Source organism: Antechinus flavipes, chromosome 6, assembly GCF_016432865.1.
Source record: "Antechinus flavipes isolate AdamAnt ecotype Samford, QLD, Australia chromosome 6, AdamAnt_v2, whole genome shotgun sequence".
In the NCBI taxonomy this organism is placed as follows: domain Eukaryota; kingdom Metazoa; phylum Chordata; class Mammalia; order Dasyuromorphia; family Dasyuridae; genus Antechinus; species Antechinus flavipes.
Window position 1 is genome coordinate 183,150,972 of NC_067403.1, and position 18,088 is coordinate 183,169,059.

Here is an 18,088-nt window from a genome sequence, read left to right on the forward strand (position 1 = left end):
TGGCCATCTCATTTTCATCTCCAGATCAAAGGGAAACTATTCAGATGGTGCACAAGCCAACCCTGATCCCTAAGAGTCTGGGGGCCACTCTCCAATTAGACTTCAGAGCCACCAAGAAAGAATGATTTCTAACTATGCTTAATACACAGCATAAAAATCCCCAGAGAGGGGAATTAAAATACATTTTGTTTTCTGTGACTAAATTTTGCTTTTGATGAAACTTAGCAAATATTTAAAGTGTCCCAATTAATTAAGTCACTATCTCAAAGAAGGAAAAAAATTTAGATGAAAATACTAGAATAAAAATACAGACAAAATGAGATATGGCTTTTCCTATGTCTGCTACACTAATGGACTGGTCTCCTTTTAGGATACTCTTAAAAATAATCAACATCCTTCACAACAATATCCATTTCTAATATCAGAACCAAAAACATACTTTAAGCATCTGCATTTCCAGATCTTCGTCACTTTCAATAGCATTAGAAAGATCATGAGCATCCATCACAGAAATTAAGTCCTGGGGGAGAAAAATAAATGATTCTATGGTTTGAATTTATAGCATTCTTTCCTTTTCTTCTACAGAACCCATTTACTATTTGTTTTGAGGGAGACAATTGGGAATAAATGACTTGTTCAAGATCACACAGCTAGTATCTGAGGCCAGATTTCAACTCAGGTCCTACTGATCCCTATCCACTGAGCCACCTAGCTGCCCCCAAACCCATTACTTTACCACTTAAAAAACAAAAATCTGTACATAGTCTCATTCTTTTAACACATGAAGTAATCAAAGTGTCAGTGGAATGATAAGAAACTGATTCTTCATTCAATAAACACACATTAAACAGCCACTATATGCCACTATAGTGCCAGGCACCAGAATAAGAATGGATCTGGATGAGCAATTTCACTGAGAAGGAACTGCCAGTCATGAGGAACTTTGAATTTTCTGCTTCAAATAGGGGGTAAACAAAAAGAGGGCAAACTGACACGGAGCCTGAGGTTAAATGCACTTTTGTTGGGACCTGAAGAAGAATGGATTTGAAGTTATGAACCTGGGTTCAAATCCTGCACCTGCTACTCACTGGACCTAAATCTCTCATCTGTAAATTTGGAGGGATAGGAGTCACAGCCCTAATTGATGAGCTTTTGACTCCCTCATTTCTCTATTTCTATCTCTAGGACCTTGAACAGATCTGAGCATACAACCACTTTAAAAATGCTTGCTGACTGCTATGTGTAGCTTATTAACAAAAACTGAGCCTATGGATTAATATTTATTACAATTCTTCATCATCTCTTTCATAGAAATAACATCCATACCACATCCCCTTTGACATCTTAAATCAATCCCTTACATTGCTCAAAGACATGTTAGCATCACATATTTGTCATGTCTGCCATCAGAATAACGATCAAGATAAGTCAAGAGGTTCATCTCCAGAAGGGGGACAGAAAGGAATTAAAAACAACTACTAAACATAAAAGACAATTTTACAACAGAAGTTTTGTTTTGTTTTCGACTTTTTAGTAAGTCTCTTTGATAAGTTGCATTAATGAATAATTATACAAATAACTGAAGAGAAACAAGAAATGTCTGGATAACTGGCTTGTTAGGGACTCTGTATTTCCCTATTTTAACACATGAAGACTCCCTAACAATTGCTATTGAAATTCTGGCAAGGGCAAAGTTTGAAAATAGCAGAGAAATCCCATACAGTTCAGTATGACAAATAGTAAATATTATTGTAGTTTATCAAACCACTTGTAATAAACTTTAAATCCACTGAAGTTTGAATTTTTAGTAGAAAACTGAAGGGGACAATATAATTCAAATAACCTAGAAAATACTGATTTTCCAAACCACTAAAAATATAAACAGAAAAAATATTAGGGGGATGGGGAATAGAAAAATGCTCTAGGAATAAAAATTAAAATTAAAAAACTTATAGAGGAAAACTCAGAAAATCATATTGCCTTTAAGATGAGATTTTTTTTCTAAATTAAAGACTACAATATAGTGATATCTGGAGCCTGAAATTCACAAAATAGGCTTGTGAACCCTGGAAGCAAAAAAAAAAAAAAAATCTCATCCTGCAAATTAGCTAGAAGCAGAAATTTCTTGATTGGGGAGAAAAGTATAAGCAGCAATTATAATAAGGAAAAATTATGAACATCATACATGTTTTCAGGGAGACAAAAAAGCCAGAACATTTCAGACAAAACTTAAGAAAAGATGACATCAGTGTTAGCAAAAGTTTCCTGGGGCTAAGACAAAGAACCTCTCTATCTTTGGGTGATATTGTCATGACAAGTGCACTGAATAAACTGACCATGAAGATTAGGGAAGCTGCTGCCCATATGGGCCCAGACAGGCCCAGACCCTCTGCTCAGAGGAACTCCTGGGGAAAGAAGCAACTGTGAAATAACGACACCACAGTCAAGAAAAACACCAAAAAGTAAATACAAGTGAACAACCAAAAGGGACTTTGAAGGGATGATGTGTTTTCATGTTAACAGAGGGAAGAGATCCCAGGATCTCATCAGAAGTCATAGGACTCAAAAAAGGAAGAGAACTTAGCAAGGACTCAATTCTATCAGGGTGAGCAAAAACAGACAGAAAATGGGAGGAAAAGAGGGATATAGCTCATCACCTCCCTGTGGGCAGACATGAGAAGAGGGGTGGGAGGACTTGGCCAGTGCCTTCCATCCCCTTACTGCCTTAATCTTAGAGGCCAAAGACTACGACAGAGGTTCAGATGTAGACATACAGTCTACATGTCTTAACTTTATATCCACTAAAAAAGAGGCTACACAGGGTTTTCACCTATTTTTCTCTTACTGTGTAAGATGATACCAACTAATATCCATGAGGATCTTTGTGGAGGATCATGCAAACTGACTTTAATGATGATAATCAGAAGTACCTGATCAGACACTTGTACGGCTTCATTCACTTCTTCCCGCGCCTGCTGCTCCATCATCTGAAGTTCGTATTCAGTAACATCCAGTGACATTAAACAAACCCTTTCCCCGACTTCTTGGGGTTTTTGATCCTCCCTTCCACCTTCAGACCCATCTTTGATCAGGTCCACTGTATTGCCCATCCTACTTCCTCCTCCACATTCAATGAAGTCACCACCATTTGAGTCCCTTTCACCATGTTTTGATGTGGCCTGAGGCCCTTCTCCAAGTCTTTTCAGTTCTTCCTCAGCTGCAGGGCCATCATCTGATGGGGTATCCCTGGGGAGCCTCTCCAAGTCAGGAGCTCCAAACAGTGCAGTCCTTAAGGCCCCCAGGTCATCTGAAAGATTCTTCAGTAACTCAGTAATTCTAAAGAGCAGGCCAGGGAAATAAACGTCGCAAAATTAACAACATGACAAAATAACTGTATGATATGTATACATATATTGTATTTAACATATACTTTAACATATTTAACTTATGGGTCTGCCTGCCATCTAGGGGAAGGGGTGGGGGGAAAGAGGGGAAAAGTTGAAAAACAGGGTTTTGCAATTGTCAATGCTGAAAAATTACTCATGCATATATCTTGTAAATAAAAAGCTATAATAAGAAAAAAATTTTAAAACTAACTGCACAGCCATTATCAAGGTTCTATGCTAACAGTGAGTCCCTTGAAGCTCTCCCAATCCCTTATTTGTTTTCACAAAGACAAAAGGTGCCAACCCAGAGACCACAAAGGCCATACTATTTTGCCAAGTTCTTTCATTACCAAACCACAACATGCTTCTAAAAAGGTGGATGAAAAACTAGGAGTTAGAAAGCAAGATACTTAGGGTCATAATAGAAGGAAGAGGCCCCTCCCATTCAACCTAGGGGTGGGGCTTGGTAAAAATGCCAAGCGACTGACAGCTGGTAGGGCCAATAGAGCTCAGATCTCTGGGAAAGTTTGGAATATGCATCAGACAGATGATTTGGCTATTCAAAGACCAGCACAACTAACACAGAAATTTGCTTTTCTTAAGAATCCTATCATTTTCATGAATAAAGAATCACCCAATTCTGATGAGGCACCTAAAGAGCCACCCGAGAGTCCACAAGGCCTACTTCCTGACCAGGCGGACTAGGTGGCTGTTTGAAGACAGGAAACATGAAGTGACCTGGCAGCTAGGTGGTGCAGTGGATAGAGCACCAGCCCTGAAGTCAGGAGGACCCGAGTTCAAATTTGACCTCAGACACTTAACACTTTCTAACTGTGTGACCCTGGGCAAGTCACTTGACCCCAACTGCCTTGGCAAAACAAAAATAAAAATAAAAATGAAGTGACCTACCCACCTCCATGCCCACATGGGGCCATGATCCCATTCCATCTCTGGGCTCTGCACCCCTACCAGGCTGTCAATGCTGCCCCTCACACTTCTGTCCCCCAGATTCCTATGCTCTTTCAAGGCAGCCCAGATCACCTTGGGCAGGAAGTGGCTGTTGGTTCTTCACAAATACTTCTCCCTTCCTTCTCCACCTTTCAAAGTAGTTTCTTTATTTTTGTTTAAACCTAAATGTGCAAATTTCCCCAAGAGAATACAAGCAATTGCAGTAGAGAGATTATTTCACTCTTACCTCTGTATCCCCAGTACCAAGCACATCATAGGTACCTAATAAATGCTTGACAAAGCAGTGATATTAACAAATAAGCTGCAATTTGTTCCTATCCTAAGTGATAATTTTGGAATCACGAGAGCTGCACCCTGACTGTCACGTTAGCTCATGAGCCTCCTGGAAGGATAGCTTTCCCCTCCCCTTTAAATTGCTACTCTGAAACTCTGAGAAATAGGAAAACAGATCTCCAAATATGTAAGAAAAATATCTAAATTAAGAATAATGTTCTAAATGTCTAAGAATGTGGTCAATTTTCTCCTCTAAAAAATACTTTATGGTATTTTTTAATTTCTCTCCTGCTTGAGGACTATGCTCCATCCACAGAAGATCACTACAGGTGAGATATTAGCCCCCAGATCCATTAAAGAACAACAGGATCCTGGTATTACGCCTGTATCTTCTTTTAATTTTTCAGTAGAAATGAATCTATTATGTTCTCTTCTCACTGTAATCAATGAACCTGTACACAAGCATTAACCTACACTGCATTCAGGGATTCTAAAAAGTAGAGACAAGAAGGAAGAAGATTCAAGGACCTAGGGACAGATACCTTTATAAAAAGGTAGGAGATGGAACAACACACACACACACACACACACACACACACACACACACCCCAATCAATAAAATAGAATAAAAAAGGTTTGAGAAAGAGAGGAAGGGGCTATTGTGGACTATCCATTCTAAAGATAGAAGTTTCTATTTCCTTCTAGAATAGAGAATTACTAGAGTGTTTGATTAGGGAACTAAAGAGATCTAAGCTTTAGGAAAATTCTTTTGGCCACTATGGAGAACAGACTAGAATGGAAAGAAATTACAGCTAGAAAACAACAAATAAGAAGCTATGTCTTAGATGAGGCAAGACAGCTTAACAGGGTCTGAACCAGCATCGTGACTTCATGGAGAGAAAGAGAGGGATCTCTCCAAGAAAGGACACAGAGGGGAAGATTTGGTAGCTGCTTAGGTATATAAGTTGAGAGAAGGCAAGAATGACACCAAGATTGCAAATGAGCAACCAAGGGAATGGGAGAACCCCCAGTCAGGCAATAAACATTTACTAAGTCCTTCTGTACCACAACAGTGCTAAATGCTGGAAATACAAAAGCGGGCAAAAGCCAATCTGCCCTAGAGGAGTTCCCAGTCGAATGGGGAAGAGATCACATAAAAAGAAGCTACAAATCAGTAGGGAAGGTGCTGTGGACATGTAGGAACTAACGGCTTCCCTGAGCAAGCCCATTCTCCTAGATAAGGAAGATCTGGACTCTGAGGATAGAAAGAAACAACCAGGTGTATCTGGAGTGCATAATGAAATCCAGAGGAGTACTGCCTGATGTTGGGTTTGGGAAGATGGACTCATCTGAGAAGAAAGAAAAAGAGTTCATTTGGGGATACAGTGGATTTGAGATATAAGTGCTTTACTGAGACTATATTCCTGAGTAATAAGAATTAGCATTTCTATCATGCACTAAAGTTTGAAAAGTAGAAACATTCTGCATGACTACATATGTAGTAATCTATATCAATTAACTGTCTTCTCAAGGAGGGGAGAGGGGAAAAATAAAGGAGTATGGAACCCAATTTTTTTTTTAAATGTTAAAAAAAAAATTGTCAACATGTAATTGAGAGAAAAAATTTTTCTTTTCTTTTTTTTTTTAAGTCTGCAAAGAGCTTTATAAATATCTCATTTTATCTATACAGCAATCTTAAGAGTAGCTGCTATTGTAATGCACACAGATGAGGAAATTGAGGCAGAAGTGTGCTGATTTGCCTAGGATCTGCCTGTTAGTTCCCTAATCAAACATTCCAATCCCTATTACTTCTAGGATGAAATAGAAACTCCTGTCTTTAGCATTTAAAGTCCTCCACAATAGCCACTTCCTCCCTTTCTCAAACCTTTATTGTGCTGTATGAGAGTGGATTTGAACTCAGGTCTTCCTTATCCAGGTCTAATGCCACCCAGTTGCTAGAAGAAACTGTATTTGAAACCAGAATCCAAGAAGCTACTTATTCTAGGCCAGAAGGCATGACTCTTCACTATGCTTTCTTAACACCCCCAAGGCACGAACCTAGAAACTCTTCCCAGTTGTTACATAAAGTCCTAAAAGACTGAGCTTCTTTACTCTCTGATTAGACCCATGCAAGATGACAATCTCTCATCTCTTCACAAATCAGAGCTTAGTAAGCAAACTCTCCTGCAGATCATCTTGGCTGACAAAAACACTTTTAATGAGATCATCTCCCCATGTCAGCAATACACAGACCCAACACAAAGAGAACAAGACAGAGCAGTAAGAAAGAACATGCCTCTGTGGCTTGCCGCAGAGTCTCCAAGGATGGGAAAGACGCTTGGTCAGATGTATCATCTCTTCAGAGAGTGACAGCAACTGCTTCTTCACCTCCTCAGGAAAGCGGTCCACCCCTGGAAAAATCAGGGTTATGTGCATCAGCCAGAACACCACATTGACAACCCAAATGCTTCCCAACACTGCGATTTTTGCACTAATCCAAGCCACACACACACACACACCCTCTTTCTCTTCTCATTTATTTTTTTTTTAACTTTTTATTGACAGAACCCATGCCAGGGTAATTTTTTACAGCATTATTTCTCTTCTCATTTAACAGCAGCAATGCTAAAGGCAACATTTTTAACATTGTTTAAAAAACACCACCTTTGGACAGACCAAAATGAGTGCAATGGACATGAGAAAGAAATAAGAAAGAAGAAAGGTTCGTTTTACCATCCAAATACACACATTCTTTCTCAAGCATTCTTGAAGAATTTTAGGGTACACTTGTAACGTGATGTAGTCACTTCAACAAGTATCTGTGTAGCCCTTACTGTGTAGCCATATAGAGACCAATATGAACAAAACTGAGTTGAGTTAGTGGTTTTGGACAAGATTTATGATTTCATGAATCTGTCCATGCCTTCTAACATTGGCTCCCGGAGCTACCACACCTCCAATGGTATTCTAACCAATGACCCCAAGCTCCCTCATGCTCTGGGCCACTTGGATTAATAAGACCATTGGTTTTGGACAGAGGATAACATTCAATTGCCCTTACAGGTAAGGGACACCTTCATTACTGTATCTATCTCCCCAGTATTTCATTTACATGGATCCCAAGACTTCCTGACTAGAAGACCAACCTTCTATCTAGTCCAGGGATACAAAGATAAAAGAATACTAAATGATGAATCCTCTCTCAATTTATCTCAAATTTAAATCTAAAGAAAAATATCAATCAAAGAGAGTTTCAAGTCTACAGCTCACTTAGCTTAGTTTCCTATTCATGATCTACCTTCTTAAAAGTTTTTTAAAAGTTAGAAATTGCTTATAAACAAGCCCTCATTTCCTAAGTTTTCTTCTCTATATCACAGTCTTCAAAATAAAGGTAAAATATCACTTTAAAACAAGGAAGAAAAGGTGCAAAAATGACACATGTTAATCAAAGGAAAGTAACTAGTTTCTCACACAAAATAGACATAAAAGGTAAATTCTAATTGAGACTATTATGACTGACACCCTGGGCTGCCCAGTCCTTTGACCAGTCATGTGAACCCTGGTTCACATGTTTGTGAGCACAAAACTAAGACTGAGGAAGTACAGTGAGGGCATATATCACCTGGCAGGTTCCAATGTTCTTGGAGTATGGGCCCAAAGCATTCCCTCCCTCATTCCTGTCTCTGGTTTGTTGTACCAGAGCACAAAACTGCTGATTTCAGGATAATGGGGTTTAACTCATCCAAAAAAGAGGACAAACCCTAAGTAGTCTATAAAGTCCCCCTGTTTTCATGTAGGACAGGATAGAATATAGGCCCACAAGGGCCTAGCAACAGAGGAACACTGTTTTCCAGGAAGCCTGTTCCCCCGTGGTATGGCGTGACATGGTGAAGACCCTGGGCTCAATAATGCCAGGCCAAGGGCAACATCAACCCCACTGAACAGCCTTGCCCAACAGACCCAACAAAGAAAGAATTTGGGTGAGATCAGCATTAGAGCCACTAGCAATTGGCCAATGAATGACAATATGCTTCTACCAAGGGGATGGGAATAGGCATTTATTAGGCACTGATGTGCCAGGCACTGTGCTACACACATTCCCAATATTATCTTACTTATAAGGTACAAACATACTGCACACACAAGCACTGAAAGAGACAAGGGAAATGGGCTGGAAGATCCATCCAACTCACGGCTTAGGTTAGCGGGAACATCAAGGTGGATCCAAGTGCTATCCCTGCTGACACAGCAGGAACATCCCAGACAGGTGGTCAGTCACCCCAGGCTCCTGCTTAAATGGCTCAAATGGTAGCAGAAAAACTATTGGATCTAGTTAACATTTTAGCCATTAGAACTTGGAGGAAAATTCCACATGAAGCCAATTAACTCTGTGCCTGACATATTGATGGACGGAAGCCTAGGCAACCATTCCAAGTTGGACAAGATAAAAGCAGGCAACTCTCCTGGAGACCCTGGAGGACTCTGCCCTAGATGGCCTTTTTAAACTGTGAATTGCCTGGCTCCTTCCCTATTTGGACCTAAGTTGCTCAGGAGTAGGGAATGGGCTATTCAAGGTCTCTGTGCCCCCAAGGCTTGGGACCAAGCAAGTGCTGACTGATCAGTGTGACAGCAACACCCTCGGCCAATCTCTCCGTTGATACCTGGCAGTGCTGGAATGAGCTGAGTCACAGACACCATCTCCAGGCGGCACATCACTGTGCCACGTGGACTGCCAGCGGACCCTCCCTTATCCCCAGGACACGTCAGTGTTGAGTTTCACAGCACTTCCCATTTTGCCTCATGGAGCTCAGAAAAAACTCACCAGTTGTTGTCGGCAATATCTGTTCAGTTCCACTCATGGTTTCCAATTTTTGGTAAACTATGAGACTAGCCTACAACAATAAAAGAAAAAGATTATAAAAATCTTCCCCAAAAGCTGAATGTCACTGAGGCTATACTGCCAAGTGAAGGGACTGACCAAGGGTCCTCCAAGCCCAGGTGATTCAGAGACAGGCCTTGTATCTTGGTCCTTTCCACTTCAAAGCCAGCTTTCTTCCCACTGTTCTACCATACTCAGCTCCTGGCACAACACATCACCCTTTTTAGAGGCTATGCCAGTGCAGGGGCTCAGTCAGACTCTACAAGCTCAGCAATCAGACCAATCACCAAGACAATATGTGATGCCCCAGGGCCACCCCCTGAGCCAACTGCTTATGTGGTACAAAGAGAGAGAGAGTCTCCCCTTGCATTTCTTCCAGTGTATGTAGCAGGTGGCTAAAGAGTCCGGCTGACAAGGAGGGCAGTCCCACAGAACCCAGGAGAGCAACTTGACCTGCAGAGTTATGGCACCGAGGAAGAAGCATGATGACACTGGAGGGAGGGAAAGAGAGAGCTCCGCAGTGACCTGGGTGAGAGACCACTAGCGTCCTTTCCACTGTCTCCACTAGGGTTCTGTGTCTATATGCCCACTCTCCTGTCTTGAGACAAGAAATGCTTTGTTACCACCATTCATGCCGAGCTGATTCAGTACAAATCTCTGATATTGAGCTGTTGGGGTCACCTGGCTGACTATGACAGGTTAATACGAGCAAGAGGTCCTGAGCTCCAGGTCTATGAGTATGGCTACAGAGGGCTAGCTTGGGAGGGGAGACAGAGAAAGTTTGAGTGACAGAAGCCACAGACTAATACTCCAACTGAGCTTTCCTTTAACTTCAGATCAACAATCACAAGAGTTTTGTCATCTGTGAATGGGCACTATTTGATAATCGACAGGAAAAAAGTCAGCAGTAAATGCCTTCTGCAGTCTTTTCCACACTAAGATAGGCTGAATTTGTGACCAGTATTAGAGCTCCAAACCAAGGCAATAAAACCTGTCCCCTGAATACATACGTAAGCGTCAATGGCAGCATATTGCTTCTGGTCCTCAGTGAGCGGGAAGTCCTCCCAGCGACTGCAGCGGAGGGACTGCTCCTTGAGAAGCCGCTTACTGAAAAGATGCTTAACCAAGCTGTCCAAGCTCCAAGTCTCTTTACATCTGAGCTAAGAGCCATAAAAGAGGAGCACAGAACAGTACTTACAGACCTTGTCCAAGTGAGGACTGTGCCTGCCTGCAGCTTGAGCTTGGAATCATTCATGCAATCCCTCCAAGAGTCCATCCAGAGAGATAAGCCCAGACCCCAGCCCAACTCAATCCCTCAAAGCACAGGAATCAAAAGGGCACCAGCTAGACATTTTAGAGGTGGAAATGGGAGCCTAAAGAGGTAGTAGGGACCTGTCCAAGGTCATATAGGAAGTAAAAAGAGATGCAAGCTGGGATTCAGAACCAGAACTCCAAACACAGGACTGGATCACCCAATCAGTCACTAGTTCTAATTCTGAAATTTCCCTGAGACATTAAAAACTGCTTTTTACAACAAAGAAGTGGAAATGGTCATAAACATTTCATTTTCTTCAATCAACTATTTGATAGAGTATGAAGAAGGGAAAGGACAGCACTAAAAGTCCAAATCTTTAGACCCGATATTTATAGACACAGTGGGACTTATGGTATTTTTCCTGAAATATCAATGGAAGAGGGCAGGATATATAGGAACAGGGGCATCCCTCCCCACCTCAAAAAAATAGGGATTCTTTTTATTTAAAAAAATCTCCAAATTAATAGCTGTCTCACAAAGAACAGTAAGTGAGAAAAGAGGACTGATTGGAATGAACAGTCATGACAGTAGGTGTCCACAAGGACCATCTCCAACCATTTAGTAATGTCTAACTCCCAAGACTGGCCCTACTCTGTTTCTACCAAGGAGAAACATCAAATCTAGGCATATCTCTACCTTCTCATTGGCCATACTGGCCAACTCCACAAAGCTCTTCAGGTGGATATCAAAGTCTCGGAGAAGTTTCCACTGGTCTGCAATTCCCATACCAGCCTTTTTAACAGCTTCATTCTCCAGTAACATCTTTAAACCCTGAGGGAAAACTGAAACAGATACTGCAGTTAGTTCTCAGCCACTCTTATGTTCGTTCCCCAAAAGCTATACTTTGTCCCCTCCCTATGTCCTGCTCTCCTATCCATCATCACTCTCTATTTTATCGGGAAATCACTTGTTTTCTTAAAGTGGGAACACATTACTCTGGGAGACCACTCCTCTTATTGTGAGGTCCAGATCATTAGTAACTATTAATTTAACAAACATTTATTAAGCACTACTACTAACCAGGCATCATGGTAGGTATTGGATATATTTAAAAATATATATATATGAAGCAGTCTCTGCTCTCAAGGGGTTTATAGTTAACCGAGGAAAAACACATATCCATGAAGAAACCTAAAACAGACCCCAAGAAAATTCAAGGTCATGTGGCAAGAGATGGGTGACTAAGCAGCTGAAGACAGAAGGAAGAGTCTCCTGTAGGCAATGACAAAAGGAGGAGTCCTAAATGATACCTAGGATTCTCAGAGGCAAAAGAGCAATACCAACCTGACATAGAAGCCACGTGAAATAAATAGCATTTGCTCTCGGAAACACATAACTGAACAAGGGCAACCTTGCCTGACTTGCCCTTCCAAAAGGGTGGAGGCCATTCGATGTCAAACCCTACCACAGCTCCATCAGTTAAGTTCATTCTGAAGGGGAAAAAAGAGCCACATTATTCAGTCCAAAATTTTCATTTCTATACCTCCCTTGAAAGCAGAGCTTTTCAAGTCAACATTCTCAGAGCAGTAATGGTGCAGTGTTACCTTTGAGGATGTCCAAACTTGGACTAGAACTTGCATGACATGAACTTGATAGGAGCGTGTGCAAGTCCCACTGTCCCACTAAGGCCAGGTCTCCCTGCCAGACCGGCTGGGACCATATGTGGACAATTTACATTGACTCTAAAAAGGCCTCCAAACAAGTAAAGGCACAGTCAGCCTTAAGATTAAAGAAGGTCAGAGGGAAGGGAGAGAGAAAATTTTGGAACACAAAGTTTTGCAAGGGTGAAGGCTGAAAACTATTTTTGCACATATATATTGAAAATAAAAAGCTATGCATTTTGTTTTCTTTCTCAGTTTTTCTTTTCCTTCCTTCTTGATCTGGTTTTTCTTGTGCAGCAAGATAACTGTATTAATAAGTATACATATATTGGATTTAACATGTATTTCAACATATTTAGCATGTATTGGACTACCTGCCAGCTAGCGGAGGAAGTAGAGGGAAGGAGGGGAAAATTTGGAACTAAAAGTTTTGCAAGGGTCAATGTTGGAAAAAGTACCCATGCATATGCTTTGTAAATAAATAAAAAATAAAAATAAAAAGCTATTATTTAAAGAATTAAGTCTTCTGTCTCCTCTTGGCATATGTACATATACAGCCAACACAGTGTTCTCCGTCAGTGTTCTGTGTTGTGGAGCAGTGTACCTGGTCCAAAGAGGCATGGGAAGGGAGAGGGTACTGCCCTGGGAATGGGAAAAACCAGGGTTCAAATGTGGCCTCAGAGATTTTCTAGCTCTGTGACAAGGTGTGTCATTGGTCACTGCTTGGGCCTGTTTTCTCCCTAAAAACTACTCCAAAGTCCCTCTCAATTCTCAATCTATGACTGATGCTATGAGTTTGTAAGGAGACAAAAACAGAACAACTCATTTATTAATTCGATACAAAATGCAGGTTTTGTAGATACTAAAAGACTAGAGACTTGGTGAAATCAGGAAGGCTAGAATTTGCGTTCTGCCTCTGACATAGACTGAAGAATAGCCACCTGACCTCTTGGAGTCCAGTCTGCTTCCAACATAACAGCCATTCAAAAGACTAGATAAAGTCCAAGGACAGACCAAACATGCTTAAACACACAAAGCTGTTACCTGACTAGGGTGTCTCTGCTCAGTCACCTGCTGCCCCTCGTGGAATTGAGAACATTAGCAACTACCCTTCAGAAGCAGAGATACAGTGGTCCTAAGGCATTCAAGACTCTTACCTAATATCTTCTGCTAGGAAGGAACAATCACTCGCTTCATAACTATAAATGATGGAGCCAGGGAATTCCAGTAGGGGAAGATCATCTTCCAGAATACTCCTCTGAAGAGAAAATCCATGGGAAATAAAAAATCAGTATTCAAATGACTACTTTTGTATTTTCTCCACTGACTTTCTCTAGACAGCTCTAATTATACAAAGTCAATTCCACCAATAGGTCCTGAGCACCTGCCAGAATGCTGAGCTACAAAATAAGATTACAAAGGCAAAAATGGAAAAAGGTCCTGCCCTAGAGGCCTTCTCCATCAGTGGAAAAAAGGAAGAGGGGGGGAGAAGGAAGAAGATGAAGAGAGAGGAAGGGAGGGAAAGAGAAGAGAGGAGGGAGAGGGGGAGAAGATAGGAAGTAAAAAGAAGAGAGAGAATAAAGGACAGGAGGAAGAGGGGAAGCAGGAAAGGGAAGAAGAAAAAAGGGGGAGGAAGAAGGAGGAGGAGGAATAGAGAAGAAAGAAAAGGAAAGTAGTAGGGGAAGGAAGGAGAGACGGTAAGGACCCTTATACAAGGCAGCAGTGCGTGCCCTGCATTCAGAAACTAACTAGGAATTCTGGAAAGCAGAGATAATTACAGAGGGAGGGCTTTCTCCTGCCATCATTCACCCCCCCAAGGCACAAATCCAAATATGTCCCTCTATCATCTTCCTTCTTGTATCTAACTTGGGAGCTGCTGACCCACCACTGGACCCACTGGGCTTTAGAAGTAAGTGCTCTTGTCTGAGCTAGTGCTTTTCTGCTACAGAACAACCAAGCCCCCAGCTCCCCATCGGCCATCCTCTCCATCAGGCCAAAGTGGGCCCCTCTACCTCCGCCCTCTACCCCTCTCTACCCCCTTCTCTCTAGGCAGCCTATGCAAATGTTCACATCTACCCCAACCTTAAAAATACTCACTTGAGCAAGCTCACCTATCCCACCACCACAACCCTAATGCAAGACCCTGGAAAGTGTAAGAGGACTGCCTCTATTTGTTTTGTCTTGTCTCTGGTTTCTAAAGTTCTCCAAGCTCTCCCGAGTATCATGGCTGTGTCTTTAGTCCTCCAGATAGGCTCTTGCACCGATTCTGGCTAGCCTCAGGTCTCAGCTCCCTTCATCCTGGGCCTTGCCCTCCTGGCTCTCCTTCCAGCTGTCCCACTACTCCTCAGCTACTCTGCAGGAATAACCCCAGCCTCCTCATCTAAGGTCCTCTACTCTTCTCCCTATACATACAACTCCCAGAGAGCTCTCTCATCAATCATATTTCTCTACAGATGATACCCAACCTCATGCTTCAAGTATTAATTTTTCATCATTGATTAATTGTTTGCTGGAGACTTCCTGTTATAAGTCCCACAGATCTCTCACAACTCCACAAAACAAAACTCAGTATGAATTGATCTCCTTCTCGAAGCTGTTCTCCAATCTCCTCCCTGTTTCTACTGAGGAACCAAGGGTGCCACTTCCCGGTGACCTTGAATTTTTTCCATCTCCCGATTCTTACATGTCCATAATCTCTCAGCCCCTTCCTCTTCTTTCTTTTTTTTTTTCCCTGAGGCAACTGGGGTTAAGTGACTTGCCCAGAGTCACACAGCCAGGAAGTATTAAGTGTCTGAGGTCAAATTTGACTCAAATCCTCTTGACTTCAGGGCTGGTGCTCTATTTACTGCGCCACCTAACTGTGTAGGCCCTTCCTTTTCTAGTCATGTCCTCACCATGTACCCCAGGTCTTCCTATCCTGTCCCCTTCTGGCATAGAATGCATTGGTCTATACCACCAGGCTCCATTGATAGATTAGTTCTGCTAAAAAGCTACAGAATTTTTTTCCTTTATTTTATTTTTTATTATAAGGGATGGCTCAGGTCAGGAGGTAGAAGGAAGATACTGTTGAGAAAGGAAAATGATACGTAAAGAAAAAAATGACAAGAATGAAAAACTAAACAAAGCTTTTTTTAATCTGAGGCCTTTGAAAGTAAGGGATGTTTTACCATCTTTGCACTCCCTGGATCTGGCCTGGTGCCCCCCAACAATGGACACATGATCAATCTGGGCCAATTTCAGTGACTCATGGTCACTTTCACTATGAGGATTGCTTGCAAGGATAATTGTCTATAGTATCAAGAGCAGAGGAGAGAGAATTCTTTATAAAATGTGACTTTCCAGTTGTTATTTCTCAGTCATCACACAAACCTAAAATTACAAGTGAACAATGGCTAATGAGAGATAGATGCTTTCACAAATAATCAAATTTAAATTTCTCATGGGCCTGGTTTACACAGGCGCATCAAATAATCTAGGTTATGAACAACAAAGCTGAAACCAATTACAGAAAGGAATTATAAACAGGAATTACAAACTAAGGAAGAAGCTGTCCATGCTGAACACAGCACATTTACAAGAGAAAATACTAAGAGAAAAAAATCTCTTGATAACCTCATATAAAAATCATTCTTCTAATGACAAATGTTGGAGGGAATGTAGGAAAACTGGGACACATGCATTGTTGATGGTGCTGTGAAGTGACCCAAACATTCTGGAGAGGAATTTGGAACTATGTCCAAAGAGCATACCCTTTCAAATTGAGCATACCTTTTGACCCAGCAGTGCCATTACTGGGTCTATATGTCAAGGAAATCATAAAGGAGGGAAAACGACCCACATGTGCAAAAAATGTTAGTAGCAGCTCTTTTGGGGATAGCAAAGAACTGGAAAATGAGTAGATGCCCATCAATTGGGAAATGGCTGGATAAGCTGTGGAATTTGAAGATAATGAATATTATTGTTCTATGAAAAATGATGAATAAGCTGATTATAGAAAGGCCTGGCAAGATTTACATGAACTGATACTGAGAGAAACAAGCAGAACCAGAAATACATCATACATAGTAACAGCAAGAATGTGGGATCAACTATAAACTTCTCAGTGGTTCAGTAATTCAAATCAATCCCAATAAACTCTGGATAGAAATCATGATCTAAATCCAAAAGGAGAACTAAGGAGATTGAATGTAAATCAACACATGCCACATTCACTTCTTTTTTTTTTATTTTTTTCTCTAATGTTTTTCCTTTTTGTTTTGATTTTTCTCTACCAACATGATTCATAAATAAGTGTGTATTTTAAAAGTTGATATACATGTATAACCAGAAAAAAAAACTAATGAAAAATAAAAATCGTTCATCATGAGTTAACAAACCTTTCTTTTATCTGTATCACATCCTTTATGCGGTGTAGACATCCACTCAGGAAGTTTTCGTGCTTGGAGAGTCTTTGTCATTGTATTTTCATTCATTCTGAGAAATCTCCAGTTCTTAAAATGAGAAAAAAAAACAAAAATTCAGACAAGATGGGGAAGGACCATGAGAGAAACTCACAGGAAGCTTAGTTGGAAGAAGAGGGCAAATCTAGCCTTCAAGGAACAAGACTGGGAAAGGTAATGAAGGGTGAAGATGTGGTTATACAGACAAGAAAGAACATTCCTTATGCTTCAGCCTCCTGAGGCTGAATGAAGATCAAGAGGGATAAGTTGCACCACAGAAGACCTGGGTTCAATAGAAGAGGAACAACTGCTAACAAGTAGTGCCGACTGTATTATGGACCATCTCAGAGGGCTTCCAGTGAAGGCTCAATATCTATCTTGAGAGGATCTATGAGATCCTTTCCTACTTTAAGAGCCAAGATTCAACAATTCATAGAGTCAACTCACAATGTAAGACTGGGAGGAGAAATGTCAAAAAATGGAAACAGATACAGCCATGCATTAGCTCTCTAAATGCCTGCATCCTGTTCCACACATATGAGTTGGGGTCTGAAAAGTAGCAGCAACAGGAAAACATTAAACCTCAAGAATATAACTTTAAAAATATCAATCTAAACTAAATGAGCTCTAAGGTCACTTTCAATACTAAAAGTCCATAATTTTGTGAGAGTTCTTCCTTCAAAGAATACATTCAACTCATCAACAATATTTGGATGTGTAAAGAAATTCTCTGATGGAGGTAGACACATAACTTTAATGTTCTCTAGGAATTAAATATTACAAGTAATTCATTACTTAGCTCCATTAACATGTTCTCAGAAAAGTTCAACAAAACTATATGTGATCATTCCTTTACAAACCCATTAGGAGATCAGACAGCAGACACTGCATTGCAGGTCATTCACTCACAATATCATGGAAAAAAAACCCCACAAAACAAAACAAAAAATCAATAGAGTTCACTGGAATTCTGTTCCTGCTTTCCAAAAGTAAATTTTTTTACTTTGACAAGGTTCCTTCCCTTTCCTTTTCCTTACCCTTTCCTGCTTTCCCCCTCATTCCAATTAAGAATGCAAGAAAAACAAAAACCCTATTACAAATATGTGAAACAAATTACATCATTGACCACATTAACAAAAAACAAAAAAAAAAAAAAAGTCTCCATCTACCCTCTGAATCTATCATCTGTCTGAGCAGCATGAGATGAAATGGAAGATAAGGGAGCT

The 18,088-nt window shown here is 40.8% G+C and overlaps 1 protein-coding gene across 4 annotated transcripts in view; it reads right to left on the minus strand.

Annotated features, from left to right (window-relative positions):
• Positions 1-18,088, minus strand: part of WRN (WRN RecQ like helicase) — a 90,473-nt gene that overhangs the window by 63,270 nt on the left and 9,115 nt on the right. For 2 of the 4 annotated variants that reach the window (XM_051967192.1, XM_051967193.1), the window contains exons 2-10: positions 16,800-16,913; positions 13,581-13,681; positions 12,107-12,252; positions 11,459-11,604; positions 10,518-10,667; positions 9,451-9,520; positions 6,925-7,039; positions 2,931-3,336; positions 440-520 (exon numbers count right to left, since the gene is read on the minus strand). In XM_051967192.1, coding sequence (XP_051823152.1) covers positions 440-520; positions 2,931-3,336; positions 6,925-7,039; positions 9,451-9,520; positions 10,518-10,667; positions 11,459-11,604; positions 12,107-12,252; positions 13,581-13,681; positions 16,800-16,895 — 1,311 coding nt within the window. In that variant the 5' untranslated portion in view covers positions 16,896-16,913. Of the gene's footprint in view, positions 1-439; positions 521-2,930; positions 3,337-6,924; positions 7,040-9,450; positions 9,521-9,606; positions 10,427-10,517; positions 10,668-11,458; positions 11,605-12,106; positions 12,253-13,580; positions 13,682-16,799; positions 16,914-18,088 lie in introns of those variants that run through there. The other 2 variants (XM_051967194.1, XM_051967196.1) reach the window with 2 other exon arrangements.